Source organism: Artemia franciscana, chromosome 17 (assembly GCF_032884065.1).
Source record: "Artemia franciscana chromosome 17, ASM3288406v1, whole genome shotgun sequence".
Lineage (NCBI taxonomy): Eukaryota > Metazoa > Arthropoda > Branchiopoda > Anostraca > Artemiidae > Artemia > Artemia franciscana.
Genome location: NC_088879.1, coordinates 39,039,611 through 39,064,952, shown reverse-complemented (window position 1 = coordinate 39,064,952; position 25,342 = coordinate 39,039,611). Strand labels below are relative to the sequence as shown.

General features: G+C 35.8%; 1 protein-coding gene across 3 annotated transcripts in view; it reads left to right on the top strand.

Annotated features, from left to right (window-relative positions):
• LOC136038225 (potassium/sodium hyperpolarization-activated cyclic nucleotide-gated channel 3-like) overlaps positions 1–17,232 on the top strand; it is a 292,504-nt gene extending 275,272 nt beyond the window's left edge. For all 3 annotated transcript variants that reach the window (XM_065721317.1, XM_065721319.1, XM_065721318.1), the window contains 2 exons: positions 522–798; positions 11,824–17,232. In XM_065721317.1, the coding sequence (XP_065577389.1) occupies positions 522–798; positions 11,824–12,169 (623 nt within the window). In that variant the 3' untranslated portion in view covers positions 12,170–17,232. The remainder of the gene's footprint in view (positions 1–521; positions 799–11,823) is intronic.
• Positions 17,233–25,342: the final 8,110 nt, after the last annotated feature.

Sequence of the window (25,342 nt, the reverse complement as noted above, 5' to 3'; positions counted from 1 at the left end):
CTGTTTTTAGGCTTCTGGTTGCTACTGGCCCTTGTCCCTCCCTAATACTGTCATTCTAAAGCTGAGTTCCGTATGAAATGTTGTGAAAATAAATTATTTTAGTCATTAACAAAAGGGACTCTCACAACGAAAATCAGTCAAATAACAACGTCAGTAGGAACTGGAATCATTCTCCGGAACACCCTTGATATTATAAAATACAGGATTGAAAATTGAAATAGCCACATTTATTATAAAAATCATGGTACCAGACCGCCAAAAAATTGGGCATGATATGCGACTTGTTGACCACTTACATAGGTTTTCTTCTTGGGGTTGTAATTTGTTGAATTTCTGTCTAGGGAATCAATAGAGGGGTTTCAGGGATAAGACCCCTCGAAAACAATTCTAAATGGTGATGCAGCATCTTAGAATGCTGTTCATTATATCTTCAGTGGGGTTGCCTGCTCTTGTAGGTAATTTTATAAAGCCGAATTTAACGTTTTTGTCTTATGAAATTCAAATTACTTATTATTTTTCAGGGGATATTATTATTAAAGAAGGTACAATTGGTAACAAAATGTATTTCATTCAAGAGGGAATTGTGGATATAGTTATGAATAATGGTGAAGTTGCAACCAGTCTAAGTGACGGATCTTATTTCGGTGAAATTTGTCTGCTAACAAATGCAAAACGAGTGGCATCAGTTCGTGCAGAAACTTATTGCAATCTGTTTTCATTGTCTGTTGAACACTTTAATGCTGTCTTAGAACAGTATCCACTGATGCGAAGAACAATGGAGAGTGTGGCTGCAGAAAGGTTTGTAATTTCCTATTTATATTCAGTTGCTAAATTAATACCATATGTGGCGGTTTGTTTTCATTCCATTTTTGAATTTTGTATCTTTTGCCGAACATTACTAAGAACATCCAAATAAAAACTTTTGCTCCCCGGAGCCATCTTAGGTCTATTTATCGTCAATGTAACCACGTTGAACTGTGAAAATTAACAAGCAAAGCCAGTTAAGTAAATTAAAGAAATAAAAAATAATGAATTCAGAAAATATTGGCAAAGAAGAAAGGAACAAAATAAAGAATAAAATGGTATAACAGATATACGAAACTTCTTTAAGAGAGATCATTGAAATATAACGTTTGCAGCAGTAGCTTCAATCGTGGTTGCAGTGACAGCTGCCAACTAGAAAAAGACGAACCCTAACCTTAAATGGTAACCCAAATTTAACTTTTTTAAACCAAACCAGATCGAAATAAAAAGTACATCACTGGATTGGCGTGGCACAGAAAACCTTTGACATGAGACTTACAGTCCCTTGGCTTGAACAACGAGGAAAATCCCTTTTTTTGCATGGGTAGCACTGATGCGTCATCTTTTTTTTTCTTTTTTTTCCGCTGCCAGTGAGGCGATGGCTTTTTTGACTTGGGTAGCGCTGATGTGTCATCTTTTTTCTTTTATTTTCCGCTGCCAGCGGGGCACTAGCTTATCAGAGAGGGCTTTTTTGCATGGGTAGCACTGATGTGTCATCTTTTTTCTTTTATTTTTTGCTGCCAGCGGGGCACTAGCTTATCAGAGAGGGCTTTTTTGCATGGGTAGCACTGATGTGTCATCTTTTTTCTTTTATTTTTTGCTGCCAGCGGGGCACTAAATTATCAGAGATGGCTCTTTTGCATGGGTAGCACTCATCTTTTTTTTTTCTGCTGCCAGCGGGGAACTAACTTATCAGAAATGGCTTTTTTTTGCTTGGGTAGCACTGATGTGCCGTCTTTTTTTCTTTTATCTTCCGCTGCCAGTGGGGTACTAGCTTATCAGACATGGCTTTTTTGCATGGGTAGTTCTGATGTGTCATCTTTTTTCTTTTATTTTCTGCTGCCAGCGGGGCACTAGCTTATCAGAGATGGATTTTCTGTATGGGTAGCACTGATGTGTCATCTTTTTTTTCTTTTATTTTCTGCTGCCAGCGGGGCACTACCTTATCAGGGATGGCTTTTTTGCTTGGGTAGCACTGATGTGTCATCTTTTTTTTCTTTTATTTTCTGCTGCCAGCGGGGCACTACCTTATCAGGGATGGCTTTTTTGCTTGGGTAGCACTGATGTGTCATCTTTTTTTTCTTTTATTTTCCGCTGCCAGCGGGGCACTAGCTTATCAGAGAGGGCTTTTTTTGCATGGGTAGCACTGATGTGTCATCTTTTTCCTTTTTTTCCCGCTGCCAGCGGGGCACCAGCTTATCAGAGATGGCTTTTTTGACTTGGGTAGCACTGATGTGTCATCTTTTTTCTTTTATTTTCCGCTGCCAGCGGGGCACTAGCTTATCATAGAGGGTTTTTTTAAAGGGAATTGCAGTGTCTATCGTTTTTGTAATTAACAAATCAGAATATTTGAATCAAAATTAATTATTTGACAAAATACTGCATTTTCACATACAAGACAAAGAATGACGTCATAATCGTAGCTTACAAGCATAAATGACAGTAGAGAGGGAACTGTGAAAAATTTTTTTTTAATTTGACAACACTTTCAGTTCGTAAAAATCTAAACATTTCATTTTTTATTTAGTGCCTGTGTCAAACAGTTCGTGGTAACGAACTGTAGTAAGGAGCGACCCGGCTCAATAGTAACCAAAACTCTAAAAAATGGAATTTTGATACCAATACATACATCAAAAGAATTGTATTTTAATGCTGATTTTAAATATATAAGTTTCATCAAGTTTAGTCTTACCCATCAAAAGTTACGAGCCTGAGAAAATTTGCGTTATTTTAGAAAATAGGGGGAAACGCCCCCTAGAGGTCATAGAATCTTGACGAAAATCACACCATCAGATTCACCGTATCAGAGAACCCTACTGTAGAAGTTTCAAGCTCCTATCTACAAAAATGTGGAATTTTGTATTTTTTGCCAGAAGGCAGATCACGGATGCGTGTTTATTTGTTTTTTTGTTTTTTTTTTCCCCAGGGGTGATCGTATCGACCCAGTTGTCCTAGAATGTTGCAAGAGGGCTCATTCTAACGGAAATGAAAAGTTCTAGTGCCCTTTTTAAGTGACCAAAAAAATTGGAGGGCACCTAGGCCCCCTCCCACGCTAATTATTTTACCAAAGTCAACAGATCAAAATTCTGAGATAGCCACTTTATTCAGCGTAGTCGAGAAACCTTATAACTGTGTCTTTGGGGATGACTTACTCCCCCACAGTCCCCGTGGGAGGGGCAACAAGTTACAAACTTTGACCAGTGCTTACATATAGTAATGGTTATTGGGAAGTGTACAGGCATTTTCAGGAGGATTTTTTTGGTTGGGGGAGGGGTTGAGAAGAGGGGGATATGCTGGGGAAACTTTCCATCGATAGTTTGTCATGGGGGAAGAAAGTCTCCATGAAGGGAGCGCAGGATTTACTAGCATTATTTAAAAAAAACAATGAAAAAATAAATATGAAAAAGTTCTTTCAGCTGGAAGTAAGGAGCAGCATTAAAACTTAAAACAAACAGAAATTATTACCCATTTAAGGGGCTCACCTCCTCCTAATACCTCGCTCTTTACGCTAAAGTATTTTTAGTAATTTCAACTATTTATTCTACGGCTTTTGTGATTCTGGGGTCATTCTTAATGAATTGGGACAAAATTTAAGCTATAGTGTAAAGAGCGAGGATCTGACAAGGGGGCGAACCCCCTCATATATGTAATAAAAATATAAGAATACAAAAGTTCTTTACGTAAGCTAATTTATAAGTTACGTAAACCTTTTACTAATAAAAATATTCGTAAAAAATTAAAAATTCTAGTTGCCTTTCTAATTAACCAAAAAATCGGAGGGCAACTAGGCTTCCTCCCCCGCTCTTTTTTTTCTCAAAATCATTCGATCAAAATTATGAGAAATACCATTTAGCCAAAAAAAAAAAAAAATGCAAATTTTGTTTTAATTATTCCTCTGCGGAGAGCCAAAATCAAAACATGCATTGATTCAAAAACGTCCAGAAATTAAATAAAAAAAAAACAAGTTTTTTTTAACTGAAAGTAAGGAGTGACATTAAAACTTAAAACGACCAGAAATTACTTCGTATATGAAAGAGGCTGCTTCCTCATCAACGCCCCGCTCTTTACGCTAAAGTTTTTTACTGTTTTAAAAAGAAGAATTGAGAGAAAGAGTCAAACTTTAGCGTAAAGAGCGGGGCGTTGATGAGGAAGCAGCCTCTTTCATATACGAAGTAATTTCTGGTCGTTTTAAGTTTTAATGTCGCTCCTTACTTTCAGTTAAAAAAAACTTGTTTTTTTTATTTAATATTACTAAGAACTGCATGCAAAGATTGTTTTCATTAAAGTCCTGTTTTTTTTTATTTTTTAAGATGCATCTTTAAGCAAGTTTCTATGTAACCAATTCAAACGATCATTTTTGTATTTTCGCTGCTCTTGGTATTTTACAGTCATAATGCCCTGACCGATTTTTTGAATTTCGCGGCAATCTTAGATGCGGCACTTATTTCTTCTTTGTGAACTGTTGCGCATAACATGCATAAAATGCCTGATACCAGCCTCAGTGGTAATTTTCTTTTACAATAGATAAGTGAACAGAAGATGCAGTAGTTTTTTTTGGTTTAGTAGTAATAGTAGATCTGATTTTTAAGTCAGCACGTCTTGATCTCTGTTCGAGATTAAATATAAAAAAACAAGTTTTTTTAAGGGAAAGTAAGGAGCGACATTAAAACTTAAAACGAACAGAAATTACTTCGTATATGAAAGGGGCTGCTTCCTCAACGCCCCGCTCTTTACGCTAAAGTTTGACTCTTTCTCTTAACTCTATTTTTTAAAACAGCAAAAAACTTTAGCGTAAAGAGCGGGACGTTGAAGAGGAACCCTTTCAAATACGAAGTAATTTCTGTTCGTTTTAAGTTTTAATGTCGTTCCTTACTTCCCGTTAAAAATACTTGTTTTTCTTATTTAATTTCTGAACGTTTTTGAATCAATGCATATTTTGTTTTTTCCTCTCCGCAGATGAATAATTAAAACGAAATTTGCATATTTTTTTTTTGGCTAAATGGCTTTCTCATAGTTTTGATCTAATAATTTTGAGAAAGAAGGAGCGAGGGAGGAGGCCTAGTTGCCCTCCGGTTTTTGGTTACTTAAAAAGGCAACTAGAACTTAAAATTTTTTACGAATGTTTTTATTAGTAAAAGATATACGTAACTTACAAAATTGCTTACGTAACGAACTTATGTATTCTAATGTTTTTATTACGTATATGAGGGGGTTCACCCCCTCGTCAGAACCTCGCTCTTTACACTAAAGCTTAAATGTTGTCCCAATTTCTTAAGAATGACCCCTGAATCACAAAAGCCGCAGAATAAATAGATGAAATTACTAAAAATACTTTAGCGTAAAGAGGGAGATATTAGAAGGACGTGAACCCATTATATGCGTAATAATTTCTGTTCGTTTTAATTTTTAATGCTTCTCTTTACTTTCAGTTGAAAAAACTTCTTCATATTTATTTTTTCATTGTTTTTTTTTTTCAAATAATACTAGAAAATCCTGCGCTCCCTTCATGAAAATTTTCTTTCCCCATGACAAATTCTTCCAAGGAAAATTCCCCCAACATGCCCCCTTCTTCTCAATCCCCCACCCTAAAAATCCCCCTGAAAACGTCTGTATACTTCCAAATAACCATTACTATATGTAAGCAATGGTCAAAGTTCGTAACTTGCAGCCCCTCCCACTGGGACTGTGGAGGAGTAAGTCGTCCCCAAAGACATAGTTAAAAGTTTTTTGACTACGCTGAATAAAATGGCTATCTCAGAATTTTGATCCGGTGACTTTGGGAAAATAATTAGCGCGGAAAGGGGCCTAGGTGCCTTCCAATTTTTTGGTCACTTATAAAGTGCACTAGAACTTTTTATTTCCGTTGTAATGAGCCCTCTCGAAAGATTCTAGGACCACTGGGTCGATACGATCACCCCTGGGGTAAAAAAAAAAACAAAAAAAACAACAAATAAACACGCACCCGTGATCTGCCTTCTGGCAAAAGACATAGAAGCTAGACATAGGACATAGACAGAGACATAGTTAGACATTGAAACGAAATTTACATATTAATTTTTTTTTTTTGCTAAATAGCTTTCTCATAGTTTTAATCGGAATATTTTGAGAAAAAAGGAGAGAAGGAGGAGGCCTAGTTGCCCTCCAGTTTTTCAATTACTTAAAAAGGCAACTAGAACTTTTAATTTTTACGAACGTTTTCACTAGTAAAAAATATACGTAAGTTACGAATTAACTTACGTAACGAACTTCTATATTCTTATGTTTTTCTTGCGTATATGAGGAATTCCACCCCTCGTCGATGCCTCGCTCTTAACACTAAAGCTTAAATTTTGTCCCAATTCCTTAAGAATAACCTCTGAATCACAAAGGCCGTAGAATAAATAGTTGAAATTACTAAAAATACTTTAGCGTAAAGAGTGAGGTATTACGAGGAGGTAAACCCCTCATATGCGCAATAATTTCTGTTCGTTTCAAGTTTCGATGCTGCTCCTTACTTTCAGTAGAAAAAACTTTTTATATTTATTTTTTCATTGTTTTTTCAAATAATGCTAGAAAATCCTGCGCCTGCTTCATTGAAATTATGTTACCCCGTGAGAAGTTCCTCCGTGGAAATATCCTACCACATAACCCCCCTCTCCCTCAACTCTCTCCTCTAAATCCAAAAAATCCCCTTGAAAACGTCTTTACACTTCCCAGGAACCATTACTATATGTAAACACAGGTCAAAGTTTTTAACTTGCAGCCCCACCCACGGGGACTGCGGGGGAGTAAGTCGTCCCAAAGACATAGTTATTAGGTTTTTCGGCTATGGTAAATCAAATGGCTATCTCAAAATTTTGATCCGGTGACTTTGGGGAAAACATGAGCGTGGGAGGGGGCCTAGAAGCCCTCCAATATTTTTGGTCACTTAAGAAGGGCACTAGAACTTTTAATTCCCGTAAAATGGGCCCTCTCGGGATATTCTAGGACCACTGAGTCGATACGATCACCCCTGGGAAAAAATAAATAAATAAAAAAAATAAACACTCATCCGTGATTTGTCTTCTGGTAAAAAATACGAAATTCCACATTTTTGTAGATAGGAGCTTGAAACTTCCACAATATGGTTCTCTGATACGCTGAATCTGATGGTGTGATTTTCGTTAAGATTGTCTGAACTTTAGGGGGTTTTTCTACCTATTTTCTAGAGTTTCAGTATTTTCTAGAGTTTCGGTTACTATTGAGCCGGGTCGCTCCTTTCTACAGTTCGTTACCACGAACTGTTTGAAAAATACAGTAAATAGAATAAAGTAGACTTATGTAAATTGTAGTGGACTCATATTTCTTTTACTTAGTAAGATGATAATTTTTAGATTGAGAAATATTGTAGATAAAGTTTTAAGAGAAGATCAGTGTTCTTTCAGGAAGATTATAAATGTATCGACCAAATTTTCACTTTTATATTAATAATTGAGAAGTGTCTGAGTCATGAACCGCCTTTAGTCCTCAGTTTTATGGATTATGAGCAAGCGTTTGATTCAGCTGATAGAAGAGCTTGAGCGAAGGTTCTCTCCTTGTATGATTACATGAAAAAAACCAGTTTTTTTAACTGAAAGTAAGGAGCAACATTAAAACTTAAAACGAACAGAAATTACTCCGTATATGAAATGGGTTGTCCCATCCGCAATCCCTTGCTCTCTACGCTAAAGTTTTTAATTGTTTTAAAAATCAGAATTGTGGCAGAGTCAAACTTTAGCGTAAAGAGCGAGGTATTAGAATAACCACAGCAATGTTATTCTCGTACATAGCACTAATCACTTTGATATATTTATCTGATATATCAAACAGTTCGTGGTAACGAACTGCAGTAAGGAGCGACCCGGCTCAATAGCAACCAAAACTCTAAAAAATGGGGTTTTGATATCAATAGATACATCAAAAGAATTGCAATTTAATGCTGATTTTAAATATATAAGTTTAATCAAGTTTAGTCTCACCCATCAAAAGTTACGAGCCTGAGAAAATTTGCCTTATTTTCAAAAATAGGGGAAAACAACCCCTAAAAGTCATAGAATCTTAACGAAAATCACACCATCAGATTCAGCGTACCAGAGAACCCTATTATTGAAGTTTCAAGCTCCTATCTACAAAAATGTGGAATTTCGTATTTTTTGCCAGAAGACAAATCACGGGTGCGTGTTTATTTGTTTGTTTTTTTGTTGTTGTTTTTTCCCCAGGGGTCATCGTATCGACCAAGTGGTCCTAGAATGTCCTAAGAGGACTCATTCTAACGGAAATGGAAAATTCTAGTGCCCTTTTTGAGTGACCAAAAAATTGGAGGGCACCTAGGCCCCCTCCCACGCTCATTTTTTCTCCAAAGTCAACGGATCAAAATTTTGAAATAGCCATTTTGTTGCGCATAGTCAAAAACCATAATAACTATGTCTTTGGGAATTATTTACTCCCCCACACTCCCTGGGGGAGGGGCTGCAAGTTAAAAACTTCGGCCAGTGTTTACATATAATAATGGTTATTGGGAAGTGTACAGCGTTTTCAGGGGATTATGGTATCCCCTTATACCAATAACATGGTAGAAAAATAGGTTAGTAGCTGGTTTTGAATTAACTCAGGAGTTAACCAGGCTTGTGTTCTATCTCCGATTAAACGGATCACATTGATGTACATTATCCTAAGGAGCACTGCCTAAGGCATTGGGAGAACACGGAGTCAAATGGGGAAGTTAAACTTTCCTAGACCTAGATTATGTTGAGGATCTAAGTATACAAGATGAAATGTTGACAAAATGCATGAGCTTCTAGTGGTTTGCGATTTCAGGGTGCAAAAATTGGTTTGAAAATTCATATTAAGAAGACTAAGTCGCCACGACTAGAAATAAGTGAAGGTAAAAAGGTCATGATGGGTAACGGAGAGAGCGATCAAGTCGACAGCTTCATTTACCTTGGTAGTATTATTAGTACCGGTGGTGGGTGCATTGAAGATGTTAAATGTAGAATAGCCAAGGCCAGGGGTGTTTTTAATGGCTGGGAACGGTTTGGAAGAATAGAGGATTAGTCTTCGAACCAAGATTAGGATATTGGAAGCTACAGTGATGACAGTGGTCAAGTATGGTTCCGAAGTGTGGACGCTCCGAAAAACGGAGGAGGATTTGCAAGATGTTTTACAGAGAAAATGCATACGGATTATTTTTGGGTACCTGACTGACAAACCGTATCTCAAATATTAAGCTGTACGAAAGATATGGTTCAGTACCCCTTATGGAGCTATAATGAGAAAAAATTGAGTTGGCTAGGACACGTTTTGTGGATAAAGGATGATACACTACCAAGATTTTTCTTTGTCGGGATGGGAGGATGCCGTAAGGAAATATTAAGGGAAATAAGAACTTCTTGGGAGGGTGTAAAGAGGAAGAATTATGAATAGATTGGGATGTGGAGGAGTGTGAGTAGCTGTGTTGGCCTCAGGTGACTTGGTGCTTCAATGAGTTGTCGGTAGTAGTAATAATAGCAGTTCCATCCATGAACCCTTGATAGATTAAATAAAAAAAACAAGTTTTTTAAAATGAAAGTAAGGAGCAACATTAAAACTTAAAACGAACAGAAATTACTCCGTATATGAAAGGGGCTTTTCCTCCTCAACGCCCAGCTCTTTACGCTAAAGTTTGACTCTTTCTCTTAACTCTATTTTTACAACAGTAAAAAACTTTACAGTAAAGAGCGGGGCGTTGACGAGGAAAGGCCCCTTTTATATATGGAGTAATTTCTGTTCGTTTTAAGTTTAAATATTGCTCCTTACTTCCATTTAAAAAAAAACTTGTGTTTTTATTTAATTATCTTTGAGTAGATGCACGTGTCGCTAGTTCAGATATAGCAGATATGCAATTCAAGCAATGACACCAGCTTTAATGTCAATAAACGACTAAAATACAAAATGTGCTTTATTAATTAGTTTTCATGTACCAAAGAACATTCACAACTTGTAAAATGGAAAATGGTAGGCTGCAAGTTTTGAAAAGAAAATCACTAAAACCCCTAAATTCTATTGTTTTTTCTTATTTTAAAGCTTTCCCTTCCCCTGCTAAGAGAAACCTCGGAGGTTTGTTTTCCTCTTCCCTCTGGAAATTTTTAAGGCTCAACTTGTAAAAATTATACACTTTTAAACTTTTTTTTTTTTTTTTTTTTTTTTTTTTTTTTTTTTTTTTTTTTTTTTTTTTTTACTAAGCAAATCTGTATTACACTCTGCTCATAAAAGAAGGTCCATATTTAACTTAAAATAAAATTTGGAGAGTTTTAGGTCCATTTAGTGTTGTTTTGGCTGCGTTAATGATCTAGCGATATAATTATTGACTAGAATATGTGCATTTTAATACCTATTTTTCTTCTTAAGTTATAGAAACTAACTAAAGCTGCGTTAGCCTGGCTAGTTAAATTTGTCTAGCTCCTTTTAGGGGCGTCAAGTCACAAAAATTTGGGAAAGAGGTAAAAAAGATACAATTTTAGTGATGTTTTTAAAACCGGTAGTTTTCAAAATATATGGGGCAATTTGCTTTTTTCCACTGAAAATACTGAAAAATTGATTTCTAAAATCTAGGAATGCAATTACCCATCCCCCTTCTCTCTGAGACCCAATTAGAAAACCAGGCTCTTTCCTATGCAGATGTAATCGCACAAACCATTGACTAATAAGGATATAAACATATTGACTTTTTTGCCTCTTGGTGTCCTATCTGTTTTTCTTGTCAAATAAAATATTGGCAAGGTAGAAATTTTTCTTTCTTTCGCGCAGTTGTGCCACTCTTTAAGGTTAATTTAATTAAATTGCTTTCCAGTCTTAATAAAATATGTGTCTTGTATACAAACATGTTTCTATTGATTTGAATTGCTCTTATCATTCAAGTTTTCTTCAGTGTTGATAAGACTGGAACTACTTATTGATTTTTGTTGTTAGTTCCACAAAATCTACATTAAATATTCATGCAGTGAAACGACATTCTAGAAAGCTTTAAATTCTGATAGACATCTAGAAAACATATCCTATACATAGGAATTTTTGAATTTAATCTGAACCATCTATGATAAAATTTGCACATATGTTTTTCATAGCAGTGATCAAATGTGTCATTGAAAAAATTTCTATTGTAAGATAGTTTAACAATATTTGCTTTTTTTGTTGAGGGGAAGTGCATATGAATTACTAAAATATATTTTTAGTTAATGTTTGTAACCTATTGCTGGTAAATTTATAGCTTTATTGAAAATATAATATTTTGATTAGGTTAAATTCCATCTTTTCATTTCTTTTCATCTGTCTCTCTGTTCTTTCCAGTATCCTGTTTCTTCAACTCAGCTTCATAAGAAATTGAACTCTTAAGGAAATGATCATTAGATGGGGAATGCTTATAACAAAACAAGTATTTTCAAATCATAGCTTTCCAAGTACTTATTGCAAATCAAACTCTCTGGTTCAATCTAAAGCTTGGAAAATACACCATATTCCTCCCTATTGTTCCAGTAAATAAATATTTGAAAAGGACATTTCTTTTTGTCCCCCGACAAACTTTTTTCACAATTAGAGATGGGATTTCACTCAATTGGTACCCTTCCTTTGCGCAAGAACAAGATATACTCCTTCAAATGAAAAAGAAGGATAACATTTGAAGACTTATCTGAAGGACTTCCGTTAAGAATTTAGTATTTTGGCCTGAAATTTTCTATAATTTTTTTAATTTTCTTTCTTTTTTACCTTCTCTTACTCTTTATTTCAAATTTGACTGCTTGACAAATTTCTAAAACTTTTTTGCAGGCTTAACAAAATTGGCAAAAATCCAAATATGGTGTCTACCCGTGAAGATTTCCAGCATGATTGTAAAACAGTTAACGCTCTTGTTAATTCACTTGCAATGCAAGCAGGTCCTGGCTCAGATGAGTCGTTTGAATCAGTGCCAAACATTCGGCAAGCCATGTCAGCCGCAACTCGGTGTATAGTACAAGCAGCCCAACATGCGGCAGAACTATCAATCACCCCTGTGTGCCACCTAAATACTAATTTACCCCTGTCTAGACCCCGATCTGAACATAGTTTAAACTCAAATAGTTGCGAAAGACCTCCATTGCAGAGGTCAGACACTTTACCTAGCAATCAATCGTAATATATACTTTTAGGGTTCTTATGTCATGACGTCAGAAATTCGCGATTTGTGTAATTTTTTAAAAAAGAGCGGAACGTGAAGTTCTACGTGAAGTTAAGAGCAACTGTGTTTTCCTCTTTTAAACTACTCGAAGAGTTATAATAATGATATTTAGACGAGTTTCAGATAGAGTTGATCAAGATAAGTTATACCTAACCAAACTATGAGAATCAAAAAGTCTTAAAAATGGTTACTTCTAACCATAGGAGATACCAGAGGTTAATCATAAGGTCCATTTTTGAGAGACGTAGTTTTCAATATTTCATAAAAAAAAAAAATTATTTAAAACCTATTTTTCAACAAGAAACAGCTGATTTGAAGTTGGAGCATCGAGTTTGAACTCCTAGCTTTCAGTAAAAATGACGTAGCCCGAGATGTTCTAAGACAGTAAAACATGAGTTTTTGAGAAAAGTTTTTCGTTATGTCTACCTTCCCACAACGCCCCAAAAATTAATAAACATGACTGAAAACATCAAACTAAAATGGTTCCGTATAGATCGAAGTCATGTTTCAATATCATTAAATTCCCGCAAAGAATACGAATTTCTTATGTCATTCTTTCTAGTGTTAATTTGTTGCGCCCGGTGCATAGGAGGGCTGTGACACTGTAGGTGTAGTTTTACTAGTGGCTTTTCCCTGCGTTGGTGGTATGTACCACTGATTGGTGAGAACTCTCGCAACGGTGATTTTCATATAGCAATATGCAAGATTGTTATCACGTAAGACATGCCATTTGTTGTGATCGCTTCCGTGAAATGGTTTAAAACAGTTGAATCACAGAGAAACAGAGAGAGTAATTTATAAGAAATCTTGTGGTACAAAAACTTTCTGTTTTTTTTACTAGCTTAAAATTTTATACACGACAACGAATCAGGTTTCAAAATTTGTCTCTGCAGAAATTATGTTCCCTTAAAGTGTAATATAACATACTCATGAAAATACATCGTAGACGTAAGCCGGTGAAGCTAAACATGTTTTCTTTTACCACGAAACTCAAGGAAAATAATCTCTCTTTTTCTCTTTGGTTGAACTCGTTTTTGTTGTTATTTCTCTCGTATTTGGTGCCCGTACAAAATAGTTTCCCATCTTCAGAAGTATTCCTTTGTCTTTTCCTTTTTCTATTCCTTTTCTTTTATAGAATGTATTCCTATTCCTTTGCCTATGTTATGACATTTGAGGACAGTTTTTGCAGAAAGCATCCAAACCACACAAAATTCTATATAAAGACTTGGCTGCAGCGAATCAAAAGACGTTATGCTACACAAAACAGATCTTACAGGGTAGTGGAAAAACCCCATAATGATATGATAAGAGGATAATATTTCCGAATTCATATGAAATTGTAAATATCTTAAGAAACAGATCAGATAGGTCTTCTTAGGACTTCGTCCTAGGACTAGGCTGTAAATTTGATTTTTGACCAGAAGATGTCAAAAACTTCACTCAACCTGTTCTGAATTACATCAACCCATTTACTTCTATGATCAAATCTAATTTTTCTATAATCTTAAACAATTCTCTGTCTATTGTATGTATTTGTGATGTTTAACTATTCAATGCCAAATCGAAAAATATTTTTGTTTATCTTACAAAAGGCATTATAAGTTAATAAGTTTATAAGTTTATTATTCCAAAAACACAAACACATAACTAAATTAACCAACACTTTAGCGCTGGAGAAACCTATGAGGTTTTGGTCGCGCAAGAGTTTATTATTCATACTAATGAGGCATTAACCTTACAATATAAGCCCCCAAACCCCCACCCGCCACATGTTCTTGGCATTTTATTATCAATAACATGTTGACAGCTTTTTTAAGGTTTTTCAATCTTTGCCAGTAGATAGTTTATAGGTCAAATTATCTTTAGTTAAAGTTATTTTTTAAGCACGGGTAGCTTAAAAAATTGGCTTATTGAATTTGGCTCAACATTTTCTAAGACGTCAGCTTAGAATGTGGGTGAGATCCTTTCTGCAAAAACAAACCCAATACTTATTTTAATGGTTTTTATCTTGGTTTATGATGAATCGATAATATTTTATGTTTGTAAAAAAAAATGTACAATTGTTATAAAGTGAAAAAAAAAGCTGTTGTGCAATATTGATTTCAAAATAGGCATTACATCATGCATAATCTGCAGTTCAATTCATTTTATCCACTCGTTAATATGCTAAATTCGAATAAACAACATTCGCCAGAGATTTATTATATCTACATAGTCGATAGGCTGTATACATTTGTATTGAATTCAATTTACATACCCAGTGTCCACAAGCCCTTAGTTCCAGCTTTGGATCTCAACCTCGTCTTTTTAGCACTTATTACTTTTTGGACTTTGATACAAGTAAATCTATAAGACTGATAGCTTTCATTCGGCAAAATTACTTTCGTGTAAGCAACAACAAAAACTTTAATTTTGTTTTAATTTTGGTTTTAATATTGTTTATATCAGGGAGTCATATACACGAATTAGTTTTTTTTTTTCTTTTTACTGGTTCCATATCTTTGTCCTTCTTTTATTTTACTGAAGACGACTAGTGGTCGTTACTACTTTGTTAGTACTGCTATTACTACTTGTTTTAATTTAAATACTGCGATTCCCCGAGATCACAGAGAATCCCCATTCCACATAGTTCCTTTTTTATCATTTGCTGTAAAAGAAATCACCTTCTATACGTCAAGCTATTAAAATTTATCTATTTTGAACTATATTTAATATTTATGGCATTAGCAGTTTTTTTAGACTATTTATCACAAAATTTAGATTTACCAGAGTTCTTAAGCTAAGTTGTCACACAAGGTGGTAAATTTTGTCAGGCGAAAAATATCAAGTAGCGCCATAGTTGAAAACCTTACTGGTATTTCTTATTAATTAATTCAAGTTAATTATTTAGTTTACGAAAATTAAACATGATCAAATGTTGATTGAAATTTTATATTATTACTTTTAACCTCGAATTAGGGATTAATCAAGATGAAATAAATTTTGAATTAAATTTAACTGAGAGCTTAGGTTAAACTGAAGCTTTAAACCAAACCCTAAACTTTAAATCTTATGCTGAATTTGAATTTATAAAATTTTAGGCTAAATTTTAACTTCTAGAAATAAATACTTAGCATAAACAGTCTTTAATTAAACTATTTTAAGAAAAAAATTTTCTGACTAGAAGAATGTTTTTCCAACTCTGATCAAAACAGAAGCGGAGCGAATATTCGCCTCCTAACGAACATTTTTCTATTTCCGTTGGTAGTGGATATCCACTTCATCAAGCAATATATGAATGTAGATTACAAATGCTCAAAACTTCTCGTACTTTTTACTCCAAATAATTTTTCACAATCTACAAAAGAGTTCGTTATAAAACTGATTAACCAAAATTACTTTTTATAAGTATCAAAAAAGCTTTAATTCAGTTTTTTATATTGATTTTTAGTTTTTTTTTTAGCGTGGAGTTCCTGATCACGCGAGATTTTTTTTTTTTTTTTATTTTTTGTTTTTAGTTTTCCTTTTACTTTCCTGAGAAAGGCTATTGTTCGTATAGTTGAAACATCAGCTTAGGTTTTATCTTGATTATTGTCTTTGCAGACCGTCCACAGTCCGCATACTTATTATTTGTTTTTTAACCATTTGTTTGTAAAACAAAATCCTATCTTTTGGCTATTTATGTAAATTCTATATATTTGTGTATCAAATTTAAATTACTCTATCAATAGTAGTTTTCTTACATTATTTGCTACTATGTTCAGAATTTTTCGTAGCTTTTAAGCGCAGTTCTGATAGAAGTCGGTAAATTTCGTCAAACGAAAACTACGTCGAAACTGCGAAACTGCTAAACGACATCACACACAAAATTTTTGGCTCGTATGAAGGAAAAAGTTATTTAGTGTTTTTATAAAATTGTTAGATAAAAAGCTCTTCGCATAAAAAGGTAAATTTTTATTTGTTATTTAAAAAAAAAATTTCTTGCTGGAAGAGAAAATTCTTCAATTCTGATCAAAACAGAAGTAATCCTTGCAAAAGAACATTTTTTCCATTTGTTATCCCGGAAAAAAATGGCTGGCGAACAAAAACATCAATTTAGATTGCATTTGCACCGAAAATTCGGAATATATCGCCCAGATGCTTATTACTAGTCAGTACGTTACAGAAAACGTTACAGTACATTACAGTACGTCGGTAAAACGTTACAGAAAAAACACTTTGCATAAACAGTCTATTTTAATTTATGTATTGTAAGAAAATATTGCCGGCTAGAAGAATAAAATTTTTAACTCACATCAAAACAGAAGCGAACCTATTAATGACGGGTATTCCGGCTGTCGAAACAAAATATCAATATAGATTCTAAAAAATTAGAATTACCTCTTTACATAAACAGAAGTAAGCTTTAATCTATTTTTTTAAATTTGATCAAACAACAGTGAAATGAATATTCGCTTTCAAAAGAATTTTTTTTTTTACCGGTATTGGAAATCTGGCTTTTTAAGACGCATTGAACTTCTGTCAGAACCTCGCTTTAAACTGTAGTTAAAGATTATGCTATGCTTGTTTAAATTGTTGATTTCTAAACAAAGATTTTGATTGGTTAATAAAGATTTACCAGATGATACCGTTTCACTGATATACTGTAAAACAAACCAAAAATGGTAGTAAATACCTAAATAACAATATTATTGTTGTTTCACAGAAGGTTAATTAACTTTTTATCCATCATATAATTAAATTTTGTGTAGTTTTCTTTTCTAAATGCTTACTTTTGTGAGATTATAAAGGTATATCACCTAATCTTTTTTAAGTAACAGGCCTAAAACCCAACAGCAATATTAAACAGCAAAATCCAAACAGCAATACCAAATCCTGTAAGGAATAAATGCAGTTTCAATCAAATAAAATAAACAAGATTTTCTTCACGTCAAAAAATCAAATGTAAATCCTGAGAGATTGGCGACAATTATTATTTTGACTTCATATCTAATTTGTATACGTTGTATTGAATTAAATAAATATGCTCTGTGTTTAATAAATTTAAGTTATTGTATTTACACATTTAGTAACTTTCAGATGGCTTGAAAGCAAGTTTATGTTTAAAGATACACTTTGTCACAAGTGCAAGCATTGTCGGGGGGTGGGGGATCAAGATCCATTGACACTCTCCAAACTCATCTTTGAGGGTTCGGTATCTCTCCACACTATCCTTGAGTGGATTCAGTGGCTCACAAAAAGGTAGAGTTTTACTCTCGCAAAGTGTTTTTTTTAGGGAAGGGGAAATTTTTTATTATTCGATTTTTTCTTCAATGAAAATACCTAAGATCTAGAGGGGGGCAAAAGTGTGAGAACGAATGTCCTTCCCCCCCCCCCTTTTCAACTGAAACCCCTAAAAGTGTCCTATATAATTCTAAAGTAATCATTTTTGGGTTACTTGATTCATTTTAAAATTTATATTGGGAGTTATCAGCACCCTCCACATAATGAGGTCATTGTCCTATTTAATTTGCACCCATTTTTCTGTTTTAGGATAATTTCAGTGTCGTGTAACATTCACTGAATCAATTTTGTTTCTTATGAATACCTTTCCAGTGTGCATAGTTAGATATATTCAAAAAACAACAATTTAAGAAAAAGGTTTAGCTATAAAATCAAACACAACACAACATCTCAAAAATTTGATCTGACGCATTTAGGGAAAAGAAGATCGGTTGGGGTGGGGGTGCGGGGGGATTTGCCATGAGGTTACTTTTGATTCTCAAAAATGGAGCAAGAACTTAAAATCTCTTGCCATTTGACCCCCCTCCGAAGTTTACCTCTTCTATAAAAACCTTATATGCCTCGGGGTATAATTTGCAACCCTTCCCCTGGGCTTTGGGGGGGGGGGGATTTTGTCGAGCCAGAAGTTTTTGTTGTCCGGTATTCTGATTGTTGGAATATTTAAAAAAAAACTGGCTATCTCAAAATTTTGATTGAATCCGTTTGGAGAAAAGAGAGTGCATATGAGGGGGAGGGGTAGATGCCCTCCGCTCACTTTTGACTCTTAAAAAGGTAACTATAACTTTCAATTTACAATCAAATGAGCCACTTTTGAAGTCTTTTCGACCACCCATTACATAAAAACCTTCTATGCCCCGGTTCCGTAACTTACAACACTTGCCCCCAGGTTCTGGTGGGCTAGTTACCCTTGGGGGCTTTGTTATATGATTTTGGTCTATTTTGAACAAAATGCTAATTGAAAAAAGTCGATCGGACGTATTTGGGGAAAATACGGTTGGTGGGGGGGTGTCTAGTTGCCATTGGATCGATGTTGACTATTAAAAATTGAAGTAGAACTTTCAATTTCCAATAGAGTGACACCCCAACAAATTCATGTGATCATTCCTTCCATAAAAAGTTTATATGTCCTCGGAACATAATATATAAGACTTGCCCCTGGGTTCGTGGGGGCTGTGTGAGCCCCAGAGTTTTTATTATATGAGCTCTGGTCTATTTTGGTCGAAATGAAAATCTCAAAAATTTGATCGGACGTATTTGGAGAAGAGACGGCTGGTAGGGAGGGGGGGCTATTTTTTATTAGGTTACTTTTGACTGTCAAAAACTTTAAATTTCTAGTCATTTGAGTCGCCTCTGAAGTTTACCTCTTCATAAAAATCTTATATGCTTCCGAGCATAGTTTAAAACCCTTCCCCCGGTCTCTGGGGGTAGGAGTTTGTTGAATCCGAAGTTTTATTATCCGATTGTAGGACTATTTTTAAAAAGCCGCTATTTAAAATTTTGATTGAATTTGTTTGGGGAGTTTGTGAGGGAGGGGGTCAGATGCCCTCCGTTCACTTTTGACTCTTAAAAAGGCAACTAAAACTTTCAATTTCCAATCAAATAAGCCACTTCTGAAGCTTATACAACTACCCATTACATAAAAACCGTATAGGCTTCCTATGCATAACTTACAACAATTGCCCCCAGGTTTTGGTTTGCTATGTTATCCCTTGAGTCTTTGTTATATGATCTTTGGTCTATTTTGAGCAAAATGGCTATGTACAAATTTGATCGGACGCGTTTAGGGAAAGAAAGGTTGGCGGGGAGGGGGGCGGGCTGTTACTATCTGATCACTTTTGAATCTTAAAAAGGGAACTAGAACTTTTAATTTCTAACCATTTGAGTCCCCTTCGTGGTTTCTACGACGACTTCTTCCACGAAAATTCTATATGCTCCCAGGGCATAATTTACAATGCCTTCCCCCGAGCCCTGGGGGTTTGTGTTGACCCTGCCGTTTTATTCTCTGATATTTGAGGTATTAAAAAAATAGCTATCTCAAAATTGTTATTCGTTGGGTTTGGTGAAAAAGTGCGTGGGGAGGGGGGGACCAGTAACCCTGCAATCTCTTTGTACTCACAAAAAGTGAACTAGAATTGTAAATTTCCAATCAAATGATCCCTCTCAAGTTTGTAAGAGCATCTCTTCTAAAAGAACCATACTTGCCCCCAGGGCATAACTTACAATGCCTGCGCCCGGATCCAGGGGGTTGTGGCAAAGCCTAAATTTTTATTATATGATCTTTGAACCAATTTTCACAAAATGAATATCTCAAAATTTTTATCGGATGTATTTGGGGAAAACGCCAGGTTGGGTAGTCGCCCCCGATCACTTTTGGCTCTTAAAAAGGGCACTAGAACTTCCGCTTTCCAATTGAATGAGCCCCCTTTGAAGTTAATACGACGGTCCATTGCATATGAAGCGCCTCTGGGAAAAAAAGTAAATTTTAAAATATTGGAGCCGTATGACCTTTACTATAGGCAATGCTATAGGGTTGCCTCTGATTAACAGGACGCATGATGGAAAGATTCGTATCAAGAAGAATACTTAAGAACCAGACCTATAGGTTACTAGACCTAATGAGAGAACTCTTTGACAGATGAACTGATAGTTGGGGAAAAGCTTAAAAATTCGCAAGGAAATCAGGAAGTTCAACATAACAACATTTAGGGTCGGGTAATTAGCTTGGAACATCAGAATTACTCTCTCCAACGAAGCAATCAATTTGTACGGATATCAGGCTCAGTTTTGACTTCAGTGCAGAGAGTATTGTTGTCAGCAAACGCAGCAAGAGTGTCCTCATCTTTTGACGGGGGTATGCATTTTAGGTCATGGAAATATCGGGGTGACCCAGACCGCAAAAACTGTTTGATATTTTTTCGTAGCCACAGCAGTAACAACACTAATTTAAATAAGGAACAGAACCAGCCGTAGAACGGAACCTTGGGAGACACCAAACTCAATTTGACACGGGGAGGGGAAAAGGGGTCCTACGGACACAACCCTTCCTATCACTTTGTGTGGTCATTTCTTTTCAACATTTGGTTCATAATGCCAAATAAAAATAGTTATTAAAAAAAGAACATACAACCATACATAATAATAATGTATTTATAACCCTTTTTTCTCAAGCAGAGTAAATTACACTAAAAACGAAGAAAAAACGAATACACAGACACATAAGTAACTTAAACCTTTATCTTAGACAAAAACACACAGAGAATATTATGGTTAAATCGCCTATTATGCCTATTATGTTGAAATCAAACTGTGAACTTTTTTTTGCTGATTTCTATCGCACAAATAGCCTTAACTAAAAGCAGTTCTATAATAGTTTATCATCCAAGATATTCACCCCAAAGCTGAATAATAAACAGAACATACTATATCATCGAATTCTTTCGTCTTATCTTAGGGAAATTGCTCTTGACCCAAACAGGGAAAGAAACATCCTAAAAGAAAAATAAAAGCCATCTCCGAAACAACAATGTTCCATCGCGGCATTTTTATATGAGAACATTTGAATAGAGGATGATGGTTTTATTAGAAGGAAATAGGAATATTATCCTAAAAAACTAAACTTAATGAAGAAGAAACAATAAAAAAAAGAAATAAAAAGAATAAACTAAAAAAAGAAAATAGCTAAATAATTATTGGATATGAATAATGTCCTCTCAATATTACTTTTATCACTGACTTCTCGCGAATTTACAATCATTGTTTAAATTAGCTCGCAATTCCGAAATTTTCGAGATGGGAATTTTGGTTCCGCCTGGGAAACTTAAGAAGCTTTGTGTGTCTAAAGTGGCACTTCTTGATTTTATCTATTCCCCTCTCTGTAAGCAGACTGGACGCACCCGCGAGGCAAATAACATGAGCTTGGCACACTGGACGATGAAATGACCTTTTCAGTGTAACATTCAATTTACACACCAGCTCCTTCACAGACTAGGCAAACACAATTAAGACAGTACATTAAACAAATGAGATAAGATACAAATCTCTAAGTAAAGACACACGAGTTCAACATGAAGTAAAGCAACGGACCTAATACTGACCCTTGTGGTACTCCAAGACTCACTAAAAGGGCTTCTCAGCTTACATGATTCAATACTACTTAGAGGAATCTCCCAGTAAGATAGCTTTCGAAGCACTTTAAGCACATCCCATCGACACCTAATGACCCTATCCGACTTAGTAGAATGTTAAAACCAACTGCATCGAATGCTTTGCAGTATATCCAACATCTATAAATACAGACTAAAGGGTTTCAACTCTGACCATACCACTATTAATTGATTCCGCGGGTTGTTGTAAAGCATTCGTCATTGGGTGCCCTTTGCGAAATCCGAATTGGGTCTCACTCAGCAAACTATTAGCCTGAAGGAACTATATAGATGTTTATCAACAACTTTTTCTAATATTTTCGAAAACAGTGGAAGAATCAAAATCGGTCTCGTAATTCTCAATTTTCTTTTTAGGGCACCTTTATGGATTAGTTTTGCAACTTTTAGCTGAGAGAGAGAAGAGAGAGAAGTTTATTAATATAAAATAAGGGAAATTTCCCTTTTCAAGTGACAGGTTTGTAATAAAAAGGAGACATGATAAAATATAGTGCATTATTACCTGAAACGCTCAAAGAGATAAGCCGTCAACTCTTGCAGAATTTGATTTCAGAGATTTTATTGTTTTAAGCAGTTCATTACTTGTACACGCATCAAAGACTAATTCAAAATTCTTCTCTCTAATATCACATACAATGTGTTCTTGACCCAGTTGATATCTATGTTTTACACTATTTTCCACTTTACAAACAATATTAGAGAAAAATTTTACAAGCTTATTTACAATTACAGACCTTTCAATCTCTACGTCATCCCCATCCATTTCAGCATTCTCACCAGTCACTTCTTTTATCAGTTTCCATGCTTCTTTCATAATTCCTTTGCTATCATAAAATTCGGCTAAAGCTTCGCAGTGCAATTTCTTCACTAAATTATGCTGTTTTTATGGCAATTGGTATTAACCAAGTGACATATAGCAGTCACCAATTCTGTCGGTCTGTCTGTCGGTCTGTCTGTCGGTCTATCGGTCTGTCGGTCTGTCGGTCTGTCTGTCGGTCCCGGTTTTGCTACTTTAGGTACTTCCAGGTAAGCTAGGACGATGAAATTTGGCAAGCGTATCAGAGACCGGACCAGATTAAATTAGAAATAGTCGTTTTCCCGATTTGATCATCTGGGGGGGAGTGGGGGCCCGGTTAATTCGCAATAAATAGAAAAAATGAAGTATTTTTAACTTATCAGCGGGTGATTGGATCTTAATGAAATTTGATGTTTGGAATGATATTGTGTCTCAGAGCTCTTATTTTAAATCCCGACTTGATCTGATGACATTGGGGGGAGTTGGAGGGGGAAAACCTAAAGTCCCGGTTTTGTTACTTTAGGCACTTCCAGGTAAGCTAGGACAATGAAATTTGGCAAGCGTATCAGGGATGGGACCAGATTAAATTAGAAATAGTCGTTTTCCCGATTTGACCATCTGGGGGGGGGGGGGGAGTGGGGGCCGGTTAATTCGGAAAAAATAGAAAAAATGAAGTATTTTTAACTTATGAGCGGGTGATCGGATCTTAATGAAATTTGATGTTTGGAATAATATTGTGTCTCAGAGCTCTTATTTTAAATCCCGACTGGGTCTGATGACATTGGGGCGAGTTGGAGGGGGGAAACCTAAAATCTTGGAAAACACTTAGAGTGGAGGGATCGGGATGAAACTTGATGGGAAAAATAAGCGCAAGTCCCAGATACATGATTGACATAATCGGAACTGATTTGCTCTCTTTGGGGTAGTTGGGGGGGGGGAGTAATTCTTAAAAATTAGAAAAATGAGGTATTTTCAACTTACGAACGGGTGATCGGATCTCAATGAAATTTGATGTTTAGAAGGATATCGTGTCTTAGAGCTCTTATTTTAAATCCCGACCGGATCTGGTGATGGGGGCGGGGAGTTGGGAGGGGGAAACCTAAAACTTGGAAAACACTTAGAGTGGAGGGATCGGGATGAAACATGGTGGGAAAAATAAACACAAGTCCTAGATCGATGATTGACATAAACGGAACGGATCCGCTCTCTTTGGGTAGTTGGGGGGGGGGGTATTTCTGAAAAATAAAAAAAATGAGGTGTTTTTAACTTACGAACGGGTGATCGGATCTCAATGAAATTTGATATTTAGAAGGATATCGTGGCTCAGAGCTCTTATTTTAAACCCGACCGGATCTGGTGACATTGGGGGGGGGGGGGTTGGGAGGGAGAAACCTAAAAATTGGAAAACACTTAGAGTGGAGGGATCGGGATGAAACTTGGTGGAAAAAACACGAGTCCTAGATACATGATTGACATAACCAGAACGGATCCACTCTCTTTGGGGTAGTTGGGGGGGGGGGTTAATTCTGAAAAATTAGAAAAAATGAGGTATTTTTAACTTACGAACGGGTGATTGGATCTCCATGAAATTTGATTTTTAGAAGGATATCGTGTCTCCAAGCTCTTATTTTAAATCCTGACCGGATCTGGTGACATTGGGGGAAGTTTGAGGTGGGGAAACCTAAAATGATGGGAAACGCTTAGATTGGAGGGATTGGGATGAAACTTGGTTGGAAAAATAAGCAGAAGTCTTGCATACGTGATTCACATAATTGGAACGGATCCGCTCAATTGCGGGGGGGGGGGGTAATTCTGAATAATAAGAAAAATGACGTATTTTTAACTTACGAAGGAGTGATCGGATCTTCATGAAACTTCATATTTAGAAGGACCTCGTAACTCCGATATCTTATTTTAAATCTCAACCGGATCAAGCGTAATTGGGGGGGGGGGCAGTTGGGGGGACCGGAAATCTTAGAAAATACTTAAAGCGGTGAGATCAGGATGGAACTGGATGGGAAGAATAGAAACCTGTCTAAGATACGTGACTGACATAACTGGACCGGATCTGCTCTCTTTGGTGGAATTGGGGGGGGGGTAATATTGAAAATTGAGGTATTTGTAACTTACGAAAGGGTGACCAGATCTTAATGAAATTTGATATTTAGAAGGATCTTGTACTTTAAAGTTCTAATTTCAAATTCCGACCAGATCCTGTGACATTCGGGGGAGTTGGAGGAGGGAACCGGAATTCTTGGAAAACATGAAAATTGGAGTATTCATATCTTACGAATAGATGATCGGATCGTAATGAAATTTGATTTTTAGAAAGAATTCATGTCTCAGAGCTCTTATTTAAATCCCGACCAGATCTTTTGACATTGTGGGGATTTGGAGGGGGAAATCTTGGAAAAACACTTGGAGTGTAGGAATCGGGATGAAGCTTGGTGGATAGAATAAACAAATGTCCTTGATACGTGATTGACAGAATCGTACGGGATTCGCTCTCTTTGGGGGAGTTGGGGGGAGGGGTTCAGTGATTTGGCGAGTTCGGTGCTTCTGGACGTGCTAGGGCGATGAAAATTGGTAGGCGTGTCAGGGAGCTGCACAATTTGACTTGATAAAGTCGTTTTCCCAGATTCGACCATCTGGGGGGCAAAAGGGAGAGGAAAAATTAGAAAAAATTAGGTGTTTATAACTTACAAGTGGGTGATCGGATCTTAATGAATTTTGATATTTAGAAGGACTTTGTGACTCAGAGCTCTCATTTTAAATCTTAACCGGCATTAAGCCTCTTATTTTCCTTTTTAAATCAATCTATTGATTCATAGAATTTTGTTAGAGCTCATACCGTATGATCTCTTGGTTCTTAGCTCTTCTCGCCTCGTCACAAGTGCCATATGAGCTCTTAGC